This window comes from Pogona vitticeps, chromosome 1 (genome assembly GCF_051106095.1).
Source record: "Pogona vitticeps strain Pit_001003342236 chromosome 1, PviZW2.1, whole genome shotgun sequence".
Lineage (NCBI taxonomy): Eukaryota > Metazoa > Chordata > Lepidosauria > Squamata > Agamidae > Pogona > Pogona vitticeps.
In genome coordinates, this window is record NC_135783.1 from 179,051,354 (window position 1) to 179,071,511 (window position 20,158).

General features: G+C 39.8%; 1 protein-coding gene across 3 annotated transcripts in view; it reads left to right on the forward strand.

Moving 5' to 3' along the window:
• The window catches only part of KLF7 (KLF transcription factor 7), an 89,381-nt gene that overhangs the window by 25,405 nt on the left and 43,818 nt on the right, over positions 1-20,158 (forward strand). For all 3 annotated transcript variants that reach the window (XM_078379517.1, XM_072978236.2, XM_072978245.2), the window contains exon 3: positions 17,269-17,878. In XM_078379517.1, coding sequence (XP_078235643.1) covers positions 17,269-17,878 — 610 coding nt within the window. The remainder of the gene's footprint in view (positions 1-17,268; positions 17,879-20,158) is intronic.

Here is a 20,158-nt window from a genome sequence, read left to right on the forward strand (position 1 = left end):
TTTAATCTTTGTATTTTTTCACTACACATATTTTTGTGACTTCCTTTTTATGTAAGTTACCCTGGGAATTTCTATTAAAGGGCAGTAGAGACATTTGACGGTATAAATAAGGACACAGTTGCTGACTGTATATAAACAGAGATGGACCTGAGTGAGCAGGAAGAGAAGACTACATTACAAGGGGAGTGTCTGCTTGGGTAAACAGGGATTGTTGAGGCAGAACAAAGATTCTCAATAAACCACCTTGAAATAACCTTGATATCCCTTTGTGGTGAATGAAAATTGTCTGAGCTATCAGCACTCTCTTTCAGTTTTTGTATAGTGTTGAAAGAATGAACAAGGTGGTTGATGCAGATGTTAAAGTTTTGTTTTTGTATATTTTCCTGGAATGATCCTATTTCCGTTCGTATGACGGTTTCTGTTTTTCATGCCCTTTGTGATGCATCACCCTTTTTAATGATCCTGTGTAATAAAGCCTCCCCTGCCAGTATCAGCTCTCTAAACAGTCACCCATTTTATAGAGTGGCTCTTGGCTTGTTTCTTGTGTAACTTTGGTTTCCTCCGTTTTAACTCCCAGTGTGTTGGAAAATAACCTGATATATGTCTCTGTATGGAAACTTTTAAAAACCATCCTCAGGCAAATTCTTAGCCATCTGGAGGGGAAAAGGGGAATTCAAAAGATTTTTCACCCCTTCCTCTCCTGCTCAGCAGAGCCGATAAAGCTGTGCTCCCCTTTCCTCTCTGTGCAGTATTGATTTTTAACCAGGCTTTGTGTCACTCGGCATTTGTTTCTGATTCAAACATTGTGCAGTTTGCAAAATGCACCTTCCACCTACTGCTTCAAAAAGGCATGGCATGGTGCATTAGGGTGTAAAGTCCTGTTGTAAATATTTACAGTCCCAACATTTTCCTACAGGCATATTTTCTCTGAGGTTGCTTCTGCTTTAAAAATTTGGCTTTGAAATCCTTTAAGCATGCACTGTTATTATCCTCTCAGCTGCCTCGTGAAGTGTTACAGTTTGGGGAGGACTGCACTGTGTTTCCTTCTTTACGTCCAAATGGGTATTGCATCAACACTGAGGTTAAGACGTGATTACAAGGTCTGATTCTGCGCCCTTGAGAAGCTTCTCAAGGAGGCAGTCAATGAATGTGTTCTGTTGCTGGAATGTGGACAAACATGTTGTTCCGGGAACAGGAGAGGTAAAATCAAGTGAAACAACAGTAGCAAAGTGGTGTGTAAGAGAATGTTCAAGGTGCTTTGTTTAACACCTACCTTGCTGATCATGACCCTGTATAAAAAAATGTTCTGTCTGAGAGACTGCAATAATGATGATGACGACATCAGTGATGTTGTTGATGATCAGATGTTTTAGTCTGAGATTGCATCTATTTTGGTTTCACTTGCAGTCATCTGAAATTACTTTTCTCATCTTGTTGAAGTTCTAAATGTGTGAGAGAATTAGCAATGAATGTACAATACAGTACAAGATATAGTTCTTTACTTAAGTAGTAATGGAAAAATATTGGGCAAATTCTAAAGTGATATTTTGTGCAGTCTTGCAAAGCATGTTATAACTTGTTCAGTTTTTACTGTGGCTGTACTTTTTGAGTTTACTTCTCAGAGTTTACCTCTGCCTTTTTTTAAAAGTTATTTTTAAACACATGTGTCCATCTGCCAATACTCTATCTGTCTGTCTGTCTGCCTGCCTGCCTGCCTGCCTATCTATGCTTAACTCTTTGCAGCATAAAAGGTAGTATTTATGAAACTTCCTTGTTTAGTTGCCTTAAGCTGATTCTTCCTTAGCCTTATTTAAGCACTCTGTGTATTGAATTATACCTACCGTGCTTGGAGTGGAGTGCTCTTGCCCTGCTTCCTCCTTCATGGTTTCCTTTACCCTGCTACACGTGCAGGGCAGTGAGTCTGCAGAGGGAGAACCCTGCAATCCATAGGGTCTCTCCATGTGATTCTCCCGGAACCTGACTCTGGAGGAGAGCCCCCACCCATGCATAGCTGAGGCTTGTCCTCTTCAGACATGTTCCTCTTACCTCTGTAAGTACTGGGGGGAGGATCTAGAGCACTCCACTCTACCTGTGTGGAGCTTAATCTAATACATACTGCCTAGATGCAACTTTTCTCTCAGGTGAACAGGGGGGAAAAAGACTATTTTGCAAGCCTGCTTTGTGCAGAGGGCTTCCAAAACAAACCAGAAAGTCATGTGGGATAACTTAAACTTAACTAGTCTTCATTGTGTTAAAATTACCCTGAGAGAGCTTAAAGCTGCAAACCAGAGTTTCATCTGACTGTACTGTAGTCTCCTTCTGTATTTCCTTGGTAGATTAAAGCCGATTTTTGCTCACGGTGCTCTTGAGGATAGTTTCTGAGACATTGCAAATGGAGTCTCTGTGTACTCTGTCTGCATAATTAATGCCTCTGTGGCATTTCTCATAAGAGCAAATGTGAATACTATTATTTATTGGTTAATGCCCTTGCCTTGGCGTCTAAAGCTTAGATGAACTACAAGGCTCTGAAACAAAAAGCAGGGAAGTGGAAAGGAGGGGCTGAGGGAAGAATGCGTGTTCATGCATCCTGTCTCTTGTTGGTCTCTGTGTGTGGATATCCCTGGTCTTTAACAATTATAAACATAGTGTTGTGATACTGCTCTATATGCAAAAACCCAGGATGGATTCAATTCAACATTTTGTGATTTAAATTTTAAAAATTTGATTTTTGAAATTCAAATTGTGATTTAAATCAATTTGATTGTTGAAAAATCATGGATTTTTATCCACCCTGATAAAAACTAAGACGTATATGTAAATATTTGGGGAGTTCTTTCACCATACTGAAATGTTTCTTTGGATAGCAAAACGTTAGGCAGACAAACTCATATGTGCAGTTCTTTACTATAGAAGAGATATATTCAGTTTTGTCTCTCTATGTCATGGAGTATTTTTTTCAAATCCTGGTTCATCCTAGCTCTTTCTGGGGGTCGGGGAGAGCATCCCAGTGGCAAAAACTCACTGGGTAAAATTCAACTTATGTCTCCCTGTTAGACTTTAGTAGTTTTAGAAGAGATAGCTGTGTTAGTCTGTGCTAGCATAACAGGCAAAAACAAGAGAAAAAGAAAATATAAAGAAGACAAAGTTGTGGCACCTTAAATACTGCATGCTATATTTTAATGTGAGCTTTTGTCGACAAGTCTGAGGAAGTGGACTTGTCCACAAAAGCTCATATTAAAATATAGCACTTAGTCTTTAAGGTGCCTTCTTTATTTGTCATCTTTTTTTTTCTTTTGCCTGGTATGTTAGACTTAATGTTACACTGGATTTGGCAAAGATTTTAATTCTGGCAGAAATTCCAAGTATTACTAGTTCTAGCCTATGTACAGTAGTTCTTCCCTGTTGCTTCATTTAGTAGGAAATATCCTGTTCCATCCATGGTGCTGTTCTGTATATCCCTGGTGTTACTTTTAAAACATAATATGTAAGAATAGTAGACTGGGAGTGAGGGAGGTCTCGACTCAGTTCTCCACCATGCTCTCCTGTATGATATTTTTAAGAGTTCCATGAGTGTCAAAGTTCCCTCAAAAGTCATGCTCGGCCTTGTACTTTCTGCAGCATTTTGAACTCTGCAGAGGCAGAATGCAAGAGCAGTCCTGAGAGATCTGAAAAGATTGAAAAGCAAGGGATTACAAAGCAAGAGACCTGGGCTGATTGTGAGATCATGAACAGAGTGGAGTGTCAGCAGCTTTTGAATCTGTCAGCAGGCATTGATATTCTGTAATGTGTTTCTTTTTTCCTCTCCTAACAAAGTTCTCCATGACAGCAATATTGGCACATGTTGCCTTCTGCCAAAGATAATGCAGAGACACCTGCATTTAAGAGTACACATTTGTAGCTGTCCAGGGTGCTTGATCGCTTAAGCCTGGTAAGAAATGCCAATAGAAAAGGAAAGTCTCATCTCTCCTTGCATCCACATTTATTATGCATCTTGTGTAACAAGGATGCATACTTGAAAGTGGTGAAGCTCATGGATATTGAGTACATACCCATGCTTTCATAATACATCCAGCGTGGCTGAGGTAGGCTAGGCTTAGGGCATAAACATACTCGCCTTGCCTGCATTTCAAAGAGGAGATCTCGCCACAATTTTAAACCCCCACTGGCTTTCTTACCAACCAACCACGATCTCTGTATTTTGATCTCTATATTTTGATGCCATATATAAATATTTGCCATGTTATATCTCTTTCTCTTATGTCTGAGGAAGCGGATGTGTCTATGAAAACTCACATTAAAAATTATCACAGTTAGCCTTTAAGATGCCACCATGCTTTTGTCTTTATTTGTTCTTTTGTTTTTATTTTTGCTTTTATTTTGTTATTTTGACACCCTTTTGTTCCTCTCTTGGCACCCGATATTTGCCCCTCTTCAGCTCATTCTGGAGGACTATCTGTCTGGGTTCCTCTTCCAGAGTTTGGAAAAAGCAACACAACACACACACACACACACACACCCATATTTCTTGTAACTGGCTAGCTTTGGTTTTGGAATAAGAAAGATAAGTGAATTGTTTCGTATCTTTCAGGTCAATAAGTTCCCAATCGCTTGTCCTATACTTGAACATTTTTTTAAAGCATATCGGGCATGTCATAGGATGGGACTTTGCTGGCATTGTCCAACACACAGCTGGCAAGCTACCCTATATTTTCACTCTCTCCCACCCACCTATGAACTGTTCTTCCATTTTCCAAGATGATGATAACTGTAGTCAAATAGGTGCTTTTAGACCTTTCTGTTATTTGCAGTGCTAGTTTGCAGTCAACTGAGAGGTAGATGTAGTAGACAAATTGGAAAAGAAATTGCATCAAGCCCCAGAGAGCTAAGCCATGTGACATTGGGACCGAGAAGAAAGTGGGTCCGTTACTTCTATTTCCCTGCATTGTTTGAAAGTGCTGCTGCCTCAGCTGAGAACAAAGTGAGCTGTACTAAAAAGGCATCCACAGTCCGCATACGGGACCTCATTGTTGGACTTTGAAGTCATAAGGGGTAAGGATTACCTGTTGTGTTCACTTTGAATGGTGCAAACAATTGGAAACTGGGCAAAATAAAAGCAGTGGATGCTGTTAAAACCCAAATGAATTCCATTGAGTATTTGGCCTTTTTTTTTTAATTGAAAGAAAATAAAGTGTCCCAGTGAAGCTTCTGGTTATACAAAAAGGTGAGAGGGCTTTTCTCCATGAATAAATTCTCTAAGCCATTTTCTTGGCAGAAGTGACAAAAGAAGTAGATTTTTTTTTGTACAGAGACACAAAAGAACAAAATAAGCCAATTCAAAATATGGATATGTGTGTCTCTTATGTCTGAGTGCTTTATACTGAGACTTTGAAACATCTAGCTTACTATTGTCACATTTGCCTCCAAGACGCTGGGCACAGATCTTCGTCATACCTGATCCAATAATGCTTTAATAATGATTCAACTGTAGATGCCAAAGTCAGAAACTCAGTTCTTTGACATGAACACTTATATGTTACTAGTGAATTCAGTGCACAAAATACAGCCAAAAAGGAAGAGAGAGCTCAAAACCATTTGGATTCATTTATTTATTTTCACCCTTTGAGAATAGATAAAATACAGATTCTCTCTCTCCCTCTCCCTGCACTTTGGCTTGCTCCCACCCACCCCCACCTCACTCTGTCTCACAAAAAGCTGCTTGGGTGGAAATTCTGTCCATGACAATTCCAGACTCTCGTTTTTGCCAGTCGGGAGATAGGGAGACAGAGTATTGCCTCTTGTAATCACTGAAATGGTTTCCAGGTTCCGTAAAGTTGGGAATCCATTGTTAGTGTCTCATAAAATGTATTCATGGTAAATGAAGCAACATTATTGGCTTCAGAGACGTTTGGAACCAGCATTTAGGGCTGTCTACATGAATTCCATCCCAGCAATTGACAGATAAAAAGAACTCTCCCTATGTAGTTGCAGGGAAGACACTCTTAATGCTTTGGTAAACAAACACAGATGAATATACAGCTTTGGGGCACAGGACAAATGGGCTGAATTTTCCTCATTACAAGGAAGTGTAATGTAGACCCTCCTGTCCTCTCAGCCTCCGTTCAGTTTGGTCCCATCAAACTAAGACTTCCACTTCATGGAAAGTCAGCGGAAGTGCTCCTCAAAATTATCTGGAAGATGCAAAGGTTCCATGGAAGATGCTTGGGGTTTCCCTCAGTAAGCAGTGGACACAGAAAGCGTTTTCTGCAGAACTTACTGTTCTGCATCGTCTGGACACTCCTAGTATTAGGAGTGTCCAGTATAACTCAGTCTGCCCTTGCAAGGTGTAGGCGTTTCACATAACTGACTCACTTCTGCATTTTACATGCTGCTGCTGTTACGTTCTGTCAACTTACCTCTGACTTATAGTGACCCTGTGGATGAGTGGTCTTCAAAATGTCCTCAGCTGCCCTGCTCAGCTCTTATAAACTCAAACCTGTGCCTTCCTTTAGGGACTCAATCCACCTTCCATTTGGTCTTCCTCTTTTCCTGCTCCCTTCCACCTTTACCAGCATTACTGTATTGGCTTTTCATGATGTGCTCAAAGAAGGACAGGTTCCATTTTGACATTTTTGCCTCCAGAGATAGTTCAGGACCCACTTGTTTGTCTTTCTGGCAGTCCAGGCTTCTCTGCAAAGTTCTCCTCCAGCATTACATTTCAAATGAACTGTTTCCTGTCAGCTTTATTAACTGTCCAGCTTTCACACACATACATGGTGATAGGAAATATAAGAAATACAAAATTGCATCGTATACATGTTTATATTATGCATACCCTAATTGGCATCATGCAGCCTAAGCAAATGGCTCACTCTTTCTTTCAGAAATCCTTCTAGATTTGCTTAACACATTTTCAACAAATGGCAATGGGACAAATCTGTGAACAGTGTCATCTTCCTTTATATGTTTTGTCACTCTGCCCAGTTGAATTATGCAGGTGTGGCTGAAACAAATTGTTCTTTCAATATGTTAATAAATAAGCAACTTCCTTAATGGAGCCATGTAGTTTAAATTAGCTGAAATATTTCTCAAAAAGCTTCACTTTTTTGCTCCAAGTAATTGTCTACCACCTCACTGAATCAGTGAATGTAGTCATAATGGAAGAATGCACACCATTTGGTAAACAAAATTAATTTGCACTTTGTAAATTAGCTGCTATTTGACTCCTTCACTAAAGCTTTGGTCACCAACTGCCTTTACAAGTAATGTAAGTTCTGTGTAAGAAATATGTCCTCTTTGGATGCCTAAAGTATAAAAACCAAATTGCTTAGATTTTTTTCCCAACATGATCTACTTTATATACTGAAATACTAAACCAGAAGAGGCTAGGCTACACCTGTGGAGAAAAAAAGTAATGCACCTTGCCGAATGGATGAGTGCTGAAGAGCATTTCCCACCAGGATAGAATTCTAGCTGGACCATCTGGAAGTCACTTAATAGACCTTGAAGTGAAGTAGGAAGATCAAAGAAGTAATAAAGTAAAATGTGGCTACTTGGATACAGGACAAATTGTCTATGACTGTGGAGAAAATCAATGGAGCACTTATGTGCATGAAATTTATGCCCCCACCATATGTACAAAAGAAAAAAAAATTAGCAAATTGCCAAGGTAATGCTATTGAAGTAATCCGCTTCTGATAAAAATCATCTCATTATCTTAACATTTTAATTTGTTTTTAATTTTAGCTATATTTCACATACACCCATAGTTTAAATTGTGCAATGCTTTGATACAAAGAAAGCACCCTGTTCTCCAATTTCTGCAGTTCTACTCTTTCAGTAGTCCTTAAAATAATCCAAATTTGGGAGGGTGGATATGTGTGTAATTTATACCCTTAAAAGGAATTCTGCCCTCCTTTTTAATTGCTTCCTTACTCTCAAGCCTTTGGGGAAGAGTGTTTTTCAGATATGCTCTCGTAACCTAAAGAGCTAGAATATAACTTTTTTTAAAAAATGAAAGCTGAGATTCCGTTCTAATTGCTTGTCTTTAGTGCCTGGGGCATTAATAAAAACATCAGATATTGCAACAGAAGTGATAATATTGCAGCACTGATTCCTTGGGCTTTTTATTATGCTCCTGAGTGTTCCCCTGGTCTCTCGTCTTACTATTACAGATGCTGAAGGCAGCTGTTTGCTGGCTTCTCAAAAGCTTACCTTGAACATTGCCAGATAAGGTTTTTCTATTATTGGCATGATGGTGGTATAAAATACATAGTAGTATATTTTTATTTTGTTATTTTGACACCCTTTTGTTTCCTGGCCTGAGTGTCACTTACAGCCCAGTTACCATCATTGATGGACATCTGTGGTCCCAATGATGTGTGGCACAAACGTGTTGAAGAGTGTTCTGTATCATAAATTGTCCACAGTTAAAAATAACTGTTAACACATTATTTCTATACAGTGGTGCCCCGCATAGCGACGATAATTCGTTCTGAAAAAAAGTCGCTATGTGGATTTGCTATGCGGGGCAAAAAAGCCCATAGGAACACATTATAAACGTTTAATGTGTTCCTATGGGCAAAAAACTCACCTTAATGCGAAGATCCTCCATGCGGCCGCCATTTTCGCTGCCCAGTAAGCGAGGAAAGGGCGCGAAAACAGAGCAGGCGGCCATTTCCTGTACCCGGTGGCCATTTTGGAACCACCAATCAGCTGTTAAAAAAACATCGCTATGCAAAAATCGGTAAGTGAAACGCTTACCGATCATCGCAAAGTGATTTTTTGCCATTAGAAACATCGCAATGCGATCGCTTTTGCGATCGCTTAAAAGACATCGCTATGCGGATTCGTCGTTAACCGAGGCGCTTGTTAAGCGAGGCACCACTGTACTTATTTACAAATCTTTGTAAACTGCTTAGATTTCACAGTTTCAGAATAGTGTATAAAAACAGTAAAAGCATACAATAAACATGATATGCACATATAAAATACAGGGCTACATCTAATTTTACTGCCAACTAGATGCCTTCAATGAATGAGCCGCGTTAAATCAACATGAACAGCATTAAATCCCATTAATTCAGTAAGTCTGCTGTAGTTGGAGGTACCAGTTAAATTTAGCCCTAGTGTTTGTGTTGTCCATGAAATAATAGATCGTAAATAAAATAGGGAGGGAGGGCTTCCACAAGTAGGTATGTTTTTAATATGGGTATCAAAAAAGGATACTTTACACAGCACGTGCATGACAGTAAATGCCCTTCTCTACAGGACTACAAGGCAGACTGAGGAGCATGTGATGTCACTGAGAAATGCTCTCCAGAAGATTTAAAGAGACCAAATATTGTATTTATGATTGAGGATCAACAGGATTGGAGTCAAAATGGTGCCACTAAGAAATGGTGGAAGGGATCAGGGTTCCCAAGTAGCTCCCACCAAAGTACTGTATAAGCATCCAAGAGGGCACCTTGTGCAACCAAATAAACAGAAGTCTGAGAAAACTGAGCATGTTCAGTAACCCTGAAAAAGAGAAAATTAGGTTGAGGTCAGCTGACTGTCTTGAGTCCCATTCCAGCTTGTAGTCTCCCAGAGATTATGACTGACAAACACAGCAATAGTTGAACTTTTTGGAGGCAAGGATATTCTGCAGTACAGTATTTCGTTGTGGAGCCCACTTTTTTAACTACTTGATTCATGAATAAAAGTACAAGGGGGAGGGGGAGTCAGTCATATGGAGTTTTAAATTTGAGAGAAGGGACTTGAGTACACAAAATAAACACATGCCATCTCATGGTGAAGAGCTCTTGTATGCATGATTCATCACTGGTGTCCTGCTTCCATGCTTTCTAAAGTACCTGTGAAGGCACATCCATGAGTTAACAGCTCCAAAGGGACAAATAGTGAATAATAATCTCTGCACTTTTGAAACAGATGTGGTACATACGAATGCTCTACACTAGTAATTTTATTATACCTCTGGTTCAAAATGTTGTGCAAAAGGAAGCTACCCCTAAAATGACTGTATATGAGCCAAGTGGATTGAAATACATACTTGTGTCTGGTACTTTTCTCTAAGCCGGTTTTTCTTCTTACAGTTTGAATTTTTGGGGGGCAGTATATCATTCAAAGAAATAATAATAATGGTGGTGGTGGTGGAATATTTCAAGGGGATTCTTTGTCTTAAACTGATTCTTAAACTGCTGTTTAACATTTCATTAATCCCCATGTCAACAATTTTAAATAACATAGGCTACCATATTTTAGAACAAACAGGAAAAATCAGTCATCTTTTATACATGGATGACCTAAAACTATATGTAAAAAGTTCCACAGAGATAGAATCACTGCTAAACACAGTGCAAATATTTAGTGAAGATACCCAAATGAAATTTGAAATTGACAAATGTGTCTATACACTGTAGCAAGATCCAAAAACTAGTTGGAAAAGATGAAAATTATAAATACTTTGGAATACTAGAAGCAGATAACATCCTGCATGCAAAGGTTAAAGAACTGATGGAAAGGGAATACAACAAAAGAGTGGCAAATCTTAAAATCAGAAAGGAATGGTGGAAATACAATCAAAGCCATAAACACATTGGCAGTTCCAGTAATTAGATTGGATCCAAAATGAATTAGAAGAATTGGATTGAAAAACACAGAAATTAATGAACATGCATCACACACTACATCCAGAAAGTGATGTGGAGAGATGTTTACCACAAAAATCAGGGGCCATGGATTACTGCAAATACAGCAGTTAGTAGAGGAGGAAAAAAGAGCCTAAATTATATTAGTACAAGTAGAGAAAAATTATTTAGGCGATAAAAGTGGAGAATATTTTGAAAACAACAGAAACAAACGCTCAATATAAAAACAATTTGAAAATAAATTAAACAGTTGGAAAAATAGACCACTACACGGAAAACACCTGAGAAATATTGATGGGACGTATGATCATAATTCAACATTGGACATGGCTAAAACTGGGGACCATAAAGGAAGAGACCAAAGGCTTGATTTTTGCTGCACAAGAACGAGCACTCAAAACTAATGTGACAGAGTGGCAAAATTAGTGCACTAATCATTATGCAAAAAATATAACTTGCCAGCCTCCAAAAACCCATGGAAACACCAGGTAGAAAAGATGTCAGAAAATGTTGATGTCAAGGTCTTGTGGGATTTTCCAAATCCAAACTGATAGACACCTGAACACACCAGGCATAGTTGTAATAGAACAAAGAAATGTCAGGATCATTCACATTGCAGTTCCGGGGGATGCCAGATTTGAAAATAACGAATTGGAAAAACTAACAAAATACAGAGACCTGGCAATCAAAAATCTTGCTTGTGGATGGAACACACTTCAGTGGTCCCCACAATCATTGGGAACAATATCAAGAAATTTCACACAGTATTATAAGCAGTTGCAGATCTCAGAAATCACACAATCAGAGCTACAAAAAACGGCAATATTAGGAACAGCATACGTACTGTGTCGCTATTTAACAGATATTTAGGTTTTTAGTTAAAACTTGTATCTGTTATATAATATCAGTCAACATTTTGATAATTTGACTGTGCCTGGAGTTTTTAAAGAAAAAGAATAATAATAGCTACAAAAAGCGGCAAAAATAGCTACAAAAAACGGCAATATTAGGAACAGCATAGATGATGCGCTATTTAACAGATACTTAGGTTTTAAAACTGGTACTGTATGTGCTATATAATACCAGTCAATGTTTTTGTAATTTTGGTTGACTTTGACTGGTATTTAACAACAACAATTGTTAAATACCAGGCACAGTCAATCAGAACTCTCTAATGGTACAAGCTGTTGAACAGTAGAATAAACTACCTTTGAAGGCAGACTCTCCTTCATTAGAGGTTTCAGAACAAGAATGAGAAACTTGCAACATTTGGACCGTGTTTGACCTCTCCAGGCAATTTAGGTGCTCCAAAGGCCATACTAGATCTTCCCAATTAAAAAGGTTTAAATTAGATCTCTTCCAAATCTGTGCTTCTGTGACCCTCTTAAATAAATGGGCTTTGAGCTCTGGACAAAGGCTGAATTGGTTGTGTCTGGAAATCAACATCCTGAAGGGGTAGTCCTTAGAGAGCTAAGAAGCTATCTAACCTTAGAAATTCAGGAGATTAAGTCTCGTTTATTTTTAAAGGTCCACATTCTTTCTCAATATCTGTTCATCACTTCAGATGGTGACTTTGGCAATAGGTACTACCTCCAGTTGTCTTTTCTTCAGTATCCATCTACACCATACAAATCAATATCTTCCTTTGCTTTACTCAGGCGTACTGTAATGTGAAAGTGTGGTTGTGTAGTGGACGTTTGGAAGAGACAGTGATCCTTTGCTAATGAGCCTTTGGAGTAAATAAATCAATGACTTTCCCTTGCAGATTTAAAGATCAGTTTGGAATTAGGGCAGCATTAGTAGGCTAAATTCTGAAGCACAAGCTGTCACACCTGAACTACAGAAACCCTTTTAATAATCCTTTATATTGTTGCTGCCAGCAAACCCACTTGGGAGTAAGGAAGAAGATTTGCAGAAATTGGACTACAAGAGACCTACAAGAAAATTACTTGAGCATCTCATGAAGTTCCAGGTCACTTTGAGTTAGCTGGTGTCATACATGGTCTTTTCAGTATCTGTTTTAGATACAATGGCAGAATTCATGTCATGCTGAACTATGGTCTGGTGATACATCCACAGTGAGAGCCAGGATTATGTGCTCTGCCTCCTTCTCGCTCTTCCCAAACATCCAACATGGGCTTCTTCCATGAGGTGTTTTTGTTGTGCTGTCCAGGCTGGACATTGTGAATTGTGTCACTAACTAGGGTAATTTTTAAAACCAGCCAACTTCAAACCATGAGTGTAACAGATGATTAAACATGTTTCAAATATCTTATTTATGGAAAACCTCTTAACACTGTGGCATTTCTTTCTCATGCTTTATTTGTGATTTGTGAATGTTTGTGTGACGTCATCGCATCTGGTTTATAACACAGTCTCAACCATCTGATCTTATTTTCACTCACACTTTCAGGCTAAGAATGTTATGTATGGTGTTGATCATGTTACATAATTGCATGGGAAGGAGGAATCCTTGTAATGAATGAATAAGCACGAACCTGTCAAATAGGGAAATAGCAGACAGGACAGGAATTGGGATTCAAAGGATAGCAGTATTTGGTAACCCTTGTTGTTGTCTTAATAAAATGCCTCTAGGGATTCCCCAAAAGCATAGGCAAAGTATAACACACAGTGGGCCATGTTGGGGGGGGGAGGAAATCATGAAAGTAATTTACCTCTTTGGCTGCATATAATCAATGTATGATTTTTAAGAACATGGCAGAGTGACAATGCTCCTTGTAGAATCCTGAATTGGAGTTAGGACTTGAAAGGTTCGCTGATGCTTAGTGACTTCTAATTGTGCACAGGACTGAAGCTATGTTGGCAATTCTTCTCAGATTTGAGAAAACCTGAGACAGCAAACATCCCCCTTGCCAAAAACACTCCTTGATGGAATTTGAAATAATGGCATAAGCAAATATGTCACCTGAACGTTTTTTCCCCTTTCACTTCCCCTTGATCAACATCCTACTGTCTCCATACCATTAAAAACCTACAGGCTTTTAAAAAGTGAACAAATGAACATGTCTGGATCCTTGCAAGAGCCTGCAAGCTAGTGAAGGTTGCTTGAAGGCTGTAAGGGATGCACCCCGCCTGGATGTCACTCACCCATGCGGTCTTAGATTGAAACCTTGTCTAGCATGGGTTTATTTTGTCTTTCTTTTTTTTCCCCCTTTCTTTTTCATTTTAGAAAGCTGTGGCTTTCTCTCATCCGCTGTTTTTGTTTTCGGTGTATGTCCAGGATATTTCTCTGCTCCTGTTTTCCTTTTTTAAAGAGAAATGGGCTTGATGAGGTGGTTTTGTATTTCAGAGGCAGAAGGGAAGACTTGACCAGCTGGTATCTCGAACTGACACAGGTGCAAGGACTGCAGGGGGTGAGATCCAAGAATAATTATAGGTTTCTGAAGCATCAGGCCTTGCCTGAAAGGGGGCTTATGGAGAAACTGTGCTTTATGGAAAATTAATGACAAGGCTCAAAGACTGTCAAGACCACTAGGGTCGTCATAAGAGGAATAATGCCTTAAAGGGACAGCTCCCCCCTGTCCTCTCTCCAGGAAATTAGGAGACCAGACACAGCATTTTTATGTCCAGGCAGCAGAGATTTCTTGTGACTGCCACTAGTTTAGAAGCCTTCCCCCACCCCAGTTTTTCTCTTGCTAAAGCAGGGATTATGTGCTGTGTGTTTCACTCTTTGTATATCCACAGGATATTTGGTGATAATTCCTCTTCTTTGCTGTGTTTCCTTGAATGTTCATTTGAGTGACCAAAAGAATTAAAGAGCAGACCTGTGGAAAAGGATGGTCACAAGGATTTTCATCTCCCTGTTACCTGTTCTGATTACCTTGCATTTGCACCCCTTCTCCTTTCACCTCAAAGCAATTCAGATCAGGACCCTCAAGAGCCTTATCTGCTGCATCCACTTTCCATCTAGCTGAAAGCATGTGAGCATCAAAGCAAAAGTTGCCTGGCTTGCAATACAGGAAGTATCCCACTACTTTGTACTCCTCGTTCCTGATTTCAGTGCTTCCTTTGTTTGCTACTCTGGGAGGTGTTTGCATTCAATTTTTTTTCCACCTAGTGGTCTCTCCTGGTTCAAAGAATGTTCAGTTTTTAAAGTACTGGGTTGGGGAGAGATTCCACAAAAACTGTTTCCTAAGTTCAGTTTTGCTCTGACACCCCAGTTGTCCAGTCTTGATGGCTCTGCTCAGCCAGCTATCACCGGCTCAGAGAAGGCACAAGTCAAGACAGATTTTGCAAAAATAGGATTAAAATGGTTTGCTTATATATGTGTATCTTCCCCCCTCCAACCCCCACATACTAAGTTTTGATCTAATGGAGGCTAAGGTTTTGTTGACTCGTTGACCGAGATGCTTTCATTTGTACTTGGAAGTTGTGTCGCACTTGAGCGAAATCATTTTGCATCATTCCAGTGATGCAAAAGCTCATCGTTGTGTGGATACTGTGAGCTCTAGGCAGGGTTCTGGGATTTAGGGATTGTTATGGGGTCGGTATTTTTGGTCTGGTCTCAGTGTTCTTTGTGAATTTCATTGTATGTATATATATATATATGTTCAATGACAATAAATTGATTCAATTCAATTCATTGAATCAATTCCAAGATCATTCACTTTAGCAGTTTGCTTTCTTGTTGTGTTCTTCCCCTTGTATTTGGAGGTTGAACTTGGGCCATACACTTTTGGATGAGAAAATTCCCAGAGTGGGAAGTGGGCTTCTTCGTTCAGAAGCATCCCCACAGCCCTGAGGCCGGGCACGGGGCTTCTTGTGATGTGATAGGAAAGGGTCCAATGATGTGACAAAAGCAGGGCAAAAAGGGATGGGAAGCAGGCAAGAAATGCTTCTGAGCTGGCAGATTGTGGAAAGGGACTTAGTAGGAATCCAGATTGAACCCAGCTGGCCAGATGACATAGCAACATAGAGTTGGAGAGGGTGAACACACATCTGGCAGCCATTCAGGTAGGACAATGTATTCTGTGGCTGCAGTGATTGCCATGATTACTTTTAGAATTTGTATCTCCTGTTGTCTTACCTATGGCACACACAGCACAGTTGGAGCTTTACCAGGTGCTGTGAACAAAACCAGAACCTGTACAGCAAGAAGGCTGATGAGTTCCAGTGAACATACTCCACTCCATGTCTTGCTTCAGATAGGACAGCAGACCTAAGTGTGTGCATTCACTGCTCTCACCCTGTCTCCCCTTCTTTTGCGCCTTGGCTTCTGGTGTGCCAGTCTTGCACAACCACTGCACACATTAAAAAAGACATCTCTACACTCTGCCAGTGAGCCTGGTGCCAGGCTTTAAAACCATCCCATCCAAAGCATCAAATCTCCTCCAGTGTTGCTTGCCTTGAGATTTGCCTCTCTGCTTCTCTCCCCCAGGAACCAGTGCTCAGAGACTCTGTATTGAAAAAAGGCTATACACTTAACACCTCAACCCATGCTGCTTTTAGCTAAACTTGTGCCCTTCAAAGATGATTTTGATGTATGTTTTTACCAGGTGAAATTAATTTAGCAGCCCATGTCATCTTGTGTTTGGCCTTCTGTAAATATCTATAGACTGTAGATGTCTTTCCTTGCAAGTCTAAAAAAATGCAATTCCTCATTGCCATGCTCAACTCTCAGTTCCTGTTTGAATATTGTATTGGCCTGCAGAAGGAAGGTGGGAAAGAGTTTCTATTTTTATTTATTTATTTGAATTATTTATAACCTTGCCTATCTACTAAAAGCATGCAAGGCAGCTAACAAAAATGCTGTTACTTTGCAGTTAAGCAAACATTTGGGGGTTTGACTCAGAACTGATTATTGAGCACTCTCCTACATTTGGGGGTTGATTTTTAAGTGATTGCTCCTGTGGTTGCTAGGCAACTAAAAAGGATCTTTTCCTTCTCCTTTCTTTCCACTACCTCCATCCCTACAATTCAAGTATTGTGACATACAAACCTCCTTGGCAGTGTCACTCATTGTTCTTACTTTAAGATTTTTTTTTAGTATGCCTAATCTTTGTTATGGGTGATTTCTGCCTTCTTTTGTATGATGTTTTGGCCTGACAGTGTGGATCTGTGTAAGGCAGTTAATATGCTTCTCTTTTTATTTCTTGGCATTTACTGGGTTTTACTGTCTAATATAGAGGGTTGTGAATCTCATACCCTTCTCACTCTCAGCAAGAAACCTAAAGTGGGGGGGGGATCTATTTTCTCTTTGTGGAGGGAATTTCTCTGTACGCTTCAAGATGGCTCATGGGAAGAAATGTCACAGTTCTGTGGTCATTTTTTTTTAAATGGAAGAAATGCCATGCTGCAGTAGACTATTAGAATTGCTGTGCGAAATGGCATCTTGCCTCTGTAGAGTTCATCAGAAAGGGAATTCAGCTGTTCAGAATTCCTGTGAAGAACAGCAGGCAGAAATTGGGGAACCAGAAGTGAAAGGATGAGACTGAGGTCTTGTTTTTGCATGAAGCAGGGAAATCTCAGTTTTCAGGGAAGTCTTGGTGGGGAGTCTTGGTGCTGAAAGTGGAAAATTGCCAAGAATGCTCTCCCCCTCCCACCCTCAGTATTCGTAACCTCCCTACTAATGGCGGCTTCTTTTCCCCTTGTGTCTCCACAGACATGCCTTGAGCTTGAACGATATCTTCAGACAGAGCCTAGAAAGATCTCAGAAAGTTTTGGTGATGACTTGGAGTGTTTTCTTCATAATTCCTCAGCTCACGGCACGGAAGACAGTATCCAGCGATTGGACCCTCTGTTATTACCAGTAGACATGAGTACTTGTGACAAAAACACCAACATGGACGTTATTCTCTCACGGGACAAATTGTTATCTGAGACTTGCCACAACCTACAGCCTACCAGCTCCTCTACAGAGAGTTACACTGCCGTTAACCAGGCCCAACTCAACGCAGTGACCTCATTAACGCCCCCTTCCTCTCCTGAGCTCAGTCGTCATCTTGTAAAAACTTCACAGACTGTCTCTGCAGTGGATGGCACAGTTACCCTGAAATTAGTGGCAAAGAAAGCTGCCCTCAGCTCAGTAAAAGTCGGTGCGGTAACTCCGGCCAGCACAACAAAGTGTGCGCTCAGCGACACTGAGCAAGGAGGGGCAGGGGGTGACGCATCCCCCGAAAACAAGAAGAGGGTTCATCGCTGTCAGTTTAATGGGTGCCGAAAGGTTTATACAAAGAGCTCACACTTAAAAGCGCACCAGAGGACTCACACAGGTACTTCTGTTGGATATGTGGGCTCATTTGTCAAACTTGCTCCTTGTACTTAATTGTATATTGTTCCCGCAGCCGAAGTCCCTAGATAACAGTTACAGGTCTTGGTTACTGGAACATGAGCTGGAACAACACATTGTATGTATTTGTCAAGAACGGTGTGAACCCACTGTCTGATCTAATCTTATCTCTTACCATTCTTGTGCTTTCCCACATTGGGCGATTACTCAGAATTTTCAGAAGCACTGGGGGTACAAAAGAACCACACAAGTCACTTGAGATAAAAAGTTTTCATTTGGAGGGTTGCTTTTGACTATTTGTCTGAAATAACTAGACTATCTTGGACACAGGGAGGTACCTCTGTTTTTCTTTTGGATGATCTGGGTGAATGTAATGACAGAAGATATCAGCCCTGGCATTGCGGGAGGTGGTGTCAGAGTGTTTAGATGGCCTTTCTGTTCTCCTTCTTACAGTCCTGTGAGGTTGTTTTTTTTGTGGTTTTATGGATAAACAGAAGTGGTACCTTATCAGTATAGCTTTAGAGTTTCTGTCCCGTGCATTTAATCTAGTGAATCAACTAGATAAGCAGAACTGCGTTGTTAAAAAGTGAATATCTTGAAGAAATATTTTGACAACCTATTCTTAGGATACAGTGGCTAAGCTTACCCCATATGCATGTAAGAATAGGTACTATTATTATTATTATTATTATTATTATTATTATTATTATTATTATTATTATTATTATTATTATTATTATTATTATTATTAAACACCAGGCACAGTCAATCAAGATTATAAAAAACATTGACTGGTATTATATCTGCCACTGCTTCTAGTACTGTACTGTGTAAAATTTATTGATATTGTTCCCAAAGTTCAAATGACTACGGGGACCACTGAAGTGTGTTTCTTCTAGAAGCAAGACGTTTTGATTGCCAGGTCTCTGCATTTTGTTAGTTTTTTCAATTCTTTATTTTCAGCTCTGTCATCCCTCTTCCTCCTCCTCCTCCTCCTCTTCCTTCCTGTTACTGCTGCTGCTGCTGCTATTGCTATTACTACCACCACTTACTATTGTCAGTAACAGCAACATTCCCTCAGAATACTACATCTACTACTTCTCTTTCTCTTTCACTCATCTTTGTCTGTTCTTTGCAATTTCCGTTGTGAGGATGATACAGTTCTATGAACACTGTGCTATTTTTTATTTCCAAATGAAGAGCTGAGTCAGTTTCCTCAATTTTGCTATGGAGCATGCCGTCTTTGTTGATAGTGCTTTATTTAACCTACTATCCTATCATTAGAGAGGAGAGTTCCTAGAGACAGTGTTTCTACCCACATTGAAATAAATTTCTTGGACATGTAAAAGATACTGGTATGCCATGTAGGCTTTTAAAGGAACAATACCTCACTTCAGCCACTTGCCTTCCTAGATGGCCTCAGCCAAAGCACTGCTTAAGTTGTTGGATCACACCAAATAATGGATTTGCCTTAGCTGTAACTTAGAATGGAAACCATGGCTTTGCATTGACGCCGAGGGAGGCCCGAAAGGAAAAAAACAAGAAACCGGGCCTTCTCGGCGGTGGCTCCTCGCCTCTGGAATAGCCTTCCTCCGGAGATTCGTGCTGCCCCTTCGCTGGGCATCTTTAAAAACCAACTGAAAACCTGGATGTTTGTGCAGGCCTTCCCTCCAGCTAATGCTTGATTTCTTTTTCTTTTTTCTTTTTCTTTTTATATTTTCTCTTTTTCCCTTCTTTTATCTTGAATAACTTGTCTATTGATGTTTAAAAATTTTGTTATATTTTATATATGGTTATATATGTTGGTAGCTGCCTAGAATGGTCGTTTGACCAGACAGGTGGGGTATAAATGCATTAAAATAGATAGATAGATAGATAGATAGATAGATAGATAGATAGATAGATAGATAGATAGATAGATTGATTGATTGATTGATTGATTGATTGATTGATTGATTGATTGATTGATTGATTGATTGATTGATTGATTGATTTAACTTCCAAACTTAATAACTGGCAAAATACTCAGATTAGAGTTCTTTTTCTTCTTTTGCGATCTGTCTTCTCAGCCCTCAAATTTATAGGGACTCCTTAGTCTTCGTAGTGTAGCAATCCCTGGAAGCAGACTGATGCCACATCAATGGTCTGTCAGTTCAGACAGTATGTCGAACTGTAAATCCAGCTTCTATAAATCGTGGTTTGACATGAAGCCTAAATCTGAGCCATTGCTCTTCAGTCGTGGGGAACTCAGCCAGCAGTGTCC